Below are 6,000 nucleotides of genomic sequence, written 5' to 3' on the forward strand. Positions count from 1 at the left end.
CCTAGAGATCATGCTTTTGGAGGGAATTATTTAAATGTAAGGAATACCCAAATCTAGTTAATGAATGTGGCCATCCCTCGTCAAGAAATAAAATTAGCTTCTTCTATTTAAATAAATTGTAATTTCTAATATAAAAAAAATGGTTTTTTTCTCAATATTTCTCGTGTTGAACAAAAATATGTTGAATTTAATAACCGAATTAATGTTACAATGTGTATATTTTAGTCAAAGTTCTGAAATATGCAGAAAAACAGAATAGTGCCACGAATTCTAAGCTTGAATTCATACCACAAGAGATTACACAATTTTATACTTTAATCAACAAAATGTCTTCCAATGTCAAGATTTTGTAGGTAAACCTTCGAGGGGGGACTGCACTCAAAATAGAGAAAAAAGTGAAAGTGAAATAAGGAATAGCTATATTTAGAAAATAAGCTTTTTTCCCCATGATAAAAGAGGATATTTATTATTATTAATATAAATTGAAGAAACCTCATTACATCTCTCTTAAAGTTATTTATTTTTGTTTGAGAGAAGAGAGAAGATAAAATTAAAATGACAGAAACCCCATAAGATTTCAACAAAAAAAAAAAGACAGAAACCCCATAAGAAGTTCACCAAAATATACAAAATAAAATTTGAATTAATAATTAAAAAAGTGAAGAAATAAATATTGATAATTAATTCTCTCTCAAATTCTTGATTTTTTTTATTCTCTCTTTCTATCCTCCAATTACAAACATTCCCAAATAAAAACTTTATCTCTTCACAAGATCTCAAATTCATAAGCTCCTTCTTCTTGATCTAAAGACATTCTTTGATATTGAGTAAAACCAGGAAGATCAAATGCTAGTTTTCTTTCATCTTGATCATTATTAGTATAATTAAAATCCCAATTGTTGATAAAATCATCCCAAATACCCAAATTGTTATATTGATCATCAGACCAATCTAAATTTGGGAAATGTAAATCTTCAGGAATCCCAGATGAACTTGAAGATGATGAAGATGAAGTAGTGGGTCCACCATAATTTAAAACAATTTCATCAGGTTGAATCATAGGAACTTCATCAGTACAAAAACCGTCACTATTTCCTGTAACACTATTTGTAACGGTATTTGGGTTGAAAACACTGTCGCAGTTATCAACCGTTGTTGAATTTATGAAATTTGTAGTAGAAATTTTATCTTCTTCTTCGTCCAATTTGTTTTGAAGATTAGAAGTTGATGAAAGTAAAGAATTTTCAATACCCATGTTAATTTCAGCTGATTCATCAAGAAATTGTTGTTGATGATGAAAATTGGGATTACTGATTGATTGGGAAGATGGAAGATGTAATGGTTGATGAGTGAGAGGATCAATACCCATTTTCCTTAGTTTTTTCTTGATATGGGTATTCCAATGATTCTTGATTTCATTATCAGTTCTTCCAGGAAGATTAGCAGCAATCTTTGACCATCTGTAAATTTAACAACAACCCAATTTCAAAATCTTGTAATGTACATAGTTACAAATGGAATTTTAGTTTTAGAGAGAGAGAGAGAAAGAGATTCAATTTTAGCTTTAAAGAGAGAAAGAGAAAAAAACCTGTTGCCAAGACGAGAATGAAGATCAATAACCATTTGTTCTTCAGATTCTGATAGTAAACCTCTTTTAAGATCAGGCCTAAGATAATTAGTCCATCTAAGTCTACAACTTTTTCCACACCTTAATAATCCTGTAATTAGAAAAAACCCCATTAAGTTGATGACTTTTAATTAAAGAATAAAGGACAAGAAAAATGAATATGATCACTAATGTGTTTAATAATTTGAAGAAGAAGAAGACCTGCAAGTTTAGGGACAGCCCTCCAACAACATTGACCATTAGTGAGAATGAAATTGATAAGCTTCTTATCTTCTTCAGCTGTCCATGGTCCTTTCTTTAAACCTACCTTGTCACAACATGGTTGCCTACCCATGATCCTTCTTCTTAGTAAGTACCCTTTTTCTATCTATAACACAACTTTGTTCAATTAAGTTGATGATCAATTATACAGAGTAGAGAGAGAGAGAGAGAGAAAGGGAGAAGAGAGAGAGAGAGAGAGAGAGAGAGAGATTGTAAATAAAGAAGACCCATTTGGGGTTTTATAAATAAGTTTTTGGCAAAGTCCTTGAGAGAGAGAGAAAAGAAAGAAGGGACTAGGGAGGAAATTAACAGTGTGGTGTGTGGTGGTGGTGGTGGTGGTGGGGAGGGGAATGGGGGCCGCCATTAGAGTTTTAAGACTAGTACTACTCTTTCTAAACCCATATGACACCAAAACAAAGGGCATAAAATGGCCCACGTGTGGAGAGACAAAAAAAAAAAAGGCGTGCCGCGCGTGAGATGTCATATTCGGGAGAAAACGCCACCTCATCATACATATTCCTTTGCTTGCATTTCAAGCGTAATATACTCCACATCTACTCATCTCTCTATGTACATTAACACAACCCCCTTCATTTTCACTCTTTACCAAAGTAACTTCCCAATAACATATCTTTATAGGAATACCCCCTTCATTTTCACTCTTTACCAAAGTAACTTCCCAATAACATTTCAAATATGCATATCTTTATATACCCCCTTCCTTTCAACAAAAAAAAACATTTCAAATATGTTACAGTGCATAACTCTATTCCGAGGGGCAGCTCGAAGATTTTGACCACGAAAAACGAAGTTAACAAGAAAAAAATTATCAACACAAATACATCATATAGTGTCGAGTATTATGGATGTATACTACAAAAAGAAACTAAAATTGTAATTAGACAGAGCTGACCATTAATTAAAGTGGTAAAGAAGAAAAATCCATTCGTATGATTAGTTTTGGAGGAAATAATTTCTAGTGTGAATACAATTGTTTGACTATACATATCAATTGTGGAACATAGATAGACTTTTAAGGTCATTTAGGATAGCTTTCAACTGTAGATATCATGGACGTGTTTGAGGAGATACGAGTGTTTTGCACCTTGCCGTCTCAAGTTACAAGATTTATCTTCAAGAGCGTGGGGGCCTAAATACCGAATCAAATATAACAATTTAACAATGTGAAATGATTTGGAAAAAGAAATGAAATTTAATTGGTAAAAGTCTTGTGCAACAAAAATGAAGTGGCAAGTTCACTCCTGTCTTGTCAAAATTCAATTTGTTTTTTCAAATCAGACTATTAATAACAACAACTACTCTTTGGTCATGGATAATAAATTAGTTTGGGGTTAGCTTGTATGCTTAAAAACGTGTTATGAAGTTTAATACTTATTATTTTGTTTTTTCATGAAATGAGCGTAGTTTAATACGTAGAATTATTATTTAAAAATATTTGGGACTGTGATTTATATGAAATACAAAATCTAACTTTTGTGCAAAATGCATTGCTTATAGAAAAAGATTATGTTTGAACATATATAAGTTAAAAATCCATTAGTCTGGCAACATTTATTATAATAAATCAACTCAGTCGGTTAGGAGAGGGATAAGTCTGGTCGTCCATTTTGTTGGGAGATCACATCCGACGGCTGGTATGGGAAACCTAGTCAATAGATATGCCCTAACTGAGGTGTCGGAAAACAGATAAAAAGTTCAAATTTGAGCGCACTTATAATTACAATTTGAGACCCAGAACCCAGTTTGCCACGTATCAAAATTTCATTGGCTTCAGTTTTTGGAGTTTGGGACACCCAAAGATCTAATGGGTAGAATTGGTCCATCAAGTTGACTTAATTTCTTTCTTATATATATGTATATGTATAGTTCAACAAAAAAAAAATATGTATATGTATGGGTCGTGTGGGTCCATGAGAATGAGTGGGGATTGTGGACCTGAGGTGAGATGCGGTACTAATGGTGTGGCCGTCCAGGTTGCATCATACTGTTCCCTCTCGGTCTCATACTTTCCATTACTTTACACATTTGGACCTAATTCTATTATTTCGCCTATTAATAATATACTATCAAGAACGAAATTTACTGTTTGGGAAAATAAGACGTATTCAATCCTTCTTGTGTTACATGTAGAAATGTCGCTTTAACGTATAATGTATAGATCGTTGTATTGTGGTATAGAAGTCAGTGTCTTGAAAATGATTTCGGAACAATTTTGAAAGAAATTGTATACTCCAAGCAGTGACGAGCACTCTACAATAATTTACCACAACTACTGTTTTCTTCTAAGTAAAAACAAGGGTTATTTCCCTAATGGCCCCCTACTTTGTGACCAGCTTCCTGCCTGGCCCCCTACTTTACAAGAAATACCCATATGGCCCCCTTCCGTTATAACACCGTTACTCTCTCTCTTCCATTTCTTTTCTCTCTCCTCCAGCATGTTTTCTCTCTCTGCCACCTCGTTAAACCAGCCACATCATCGTCTTCACCGGCAGGGTCGTCGGCCGGCCAAATTTCCGGCCGGCGACCTTCAAACTTTTTTTTTCTCTCTCTTCTCTCTCTCTCTCTAAAAAAAATATATATTTTTTTAAATTCTCTCACCTCTCTCTCTCTAAACTCCGGCGAAGGGAAACCTTCGCCGGAGCTAGGTCTGTTCATCACGAACAGACCAGATCAGGGTCTGTTCGTGATGAACAGACATCTGTTCATCACGAACAGACCAGATCGTGGTCTGTTCGTGATGAACAGAGGTCTGCTCATCACGAACAGACCACGATCTGGTCTGTTCATCACGGACAGACCCAGATCTGGGTCAGTTCATCACGAACAGACCCTGATCTGGTCTGTTCGTGATGAACAGACCTAGCTCCGGCGAAGGTTTCCCTTCGCCGGAGTTTAGAGAGAGAGAGGTGAGAGAATTTTAAAAAAAAATTTTTTTTTTTTTTTTTTTAGAGAGAGAGAAAAAAAAAGTTTGAAGGTCGCCGGCCGGAAATTTGGCCGGCCGGCGACCCTGCCGGTGAAGACGATGATGTGGCTGGTTTAACGAGGTGGCAGAGAGAGAAAACATGTTGGAGGAGAGAGAAAAGAAATGGAAGAGAGAGAGTAACGGTGTTATAACGGAAGGGGGCCATATGGGTATTTCTTGTAAAGTAGGGGGCCAGGCAGGAAGCTGGTCACAAAGTAGGGGGCCATTAGGGAAATAACCCTAAAAACAAATGTTATTTTGTTTGTGCTTCACAGAAAAGTCAAGCCAACTAGAAAACGTGAAGGAGAATATAAGAGCGTTGGAGATAACCTCAGAAAAGATTGTTGGATGTGCTTATCCCACGAATAAGTAGAAAACAAGTCAAATAAAATTCTTGACATAGTAAAAAAAGAGTTTTATTTTACATCCCCCAAACCCAAATCCCCGAACCTGTCGTGCACGTGTGTTTGTGCACTTGTGGGGACTTCTCTATTCCTTTTAGGTGTTTTAAATAGATTGTCGAACAATCTATTATAAACACTCACAAGTTTCTCTAGTAATGTAACGTTAGGATTTTGGGTAGCGAAGGACAAATGGCTTCGAGAACCCTCTCCCAACAAGTGGGGTTCCTACCATGTGCAAACAAAACAAATGGACTCCACCAAACTTTTATTACCCAACACACCGCTCCCATGAACAAGGATTCTGGTGGTATTTTCTGAGTCACATCTCACTTTGTGTTACATGTTTTCCTTTTGATGCAATTTTGGGAAATGCTTGGATTTGTGCCAATGTTAACTTAAAAATGTGATTTAAATACTTCAATCTTGTGGAAAATTTATTTATTTATGGGAATGGAAAGATCAATTACTTAGAGAAATGGATGTTATATCAATGTCTTTTTCTAGTGTTATACCTTCAAGAATAATTTTTATAAATCCAAATGAGACCAACCTATGGATTTGCTATACCTTCTCACTTTCGAAATTTCAAACGAAATAACTTATACCAAATTATTATGCATCCTTAAGAATTCAGATGTTAATTTATTTTTATTCGGAAATAAACGATTATATGTAGACATCATACATCAAATAACTTGGATACATAATAAAGATGAAATATGTTC

The 6,000-nt window shown here is 35.1% G+C and overlaps 1 protein-coding gene across 1 annotated transcript; it reads right to left on the reverse strand.

Moving 5' to 3' along the window:
• Nucleotides 1-436: 436 nt before the first annotated feature.
• Nucleotides 437-2,280, reverse strand: LOC147563660 (uncharacterized). Its single transcript, XM_086639399.1, has 3 exons — nucleotides 1,829-2,280; nucleotides 1,589-1,718; nucleotides 437-1,460 (listed from the first exon to the last, which is right to left on the reverse strand). The coding sequence occupies exons 1-3, from the start codon at nucleotides 1,959-1,961 to the stop codon at nucleotides 767-769; spliced, it is 957 nt and encodes a 318-aa protein (XP_086495525.1). The 5' UTR covers nucleotides 1,962-2,280; the 3' UTR covers nucleotides 437-766.
• Nucleotides 2,281-6,000: the final 3,720 nt, after the last annotated feature.

Source organism: Eschscholzia californica, unplaced genomic scaffold (assembly GCF_041429995.1).
Source record: "Eschscholzia californica isolate CP2 unplaced genomic scaffold, dmEscCali1.0.p SCAF_1, whole genome shotgun sequence".
In the NCBI taxonomy this organism is placed as follows: domain Eukaryota; kingdom Viridiplantae; phylum Streptophyta; class Magnoliopsida; order Ranunculales; family Papaveraceae; genus Eschscholzia; species Eschscholzia californica.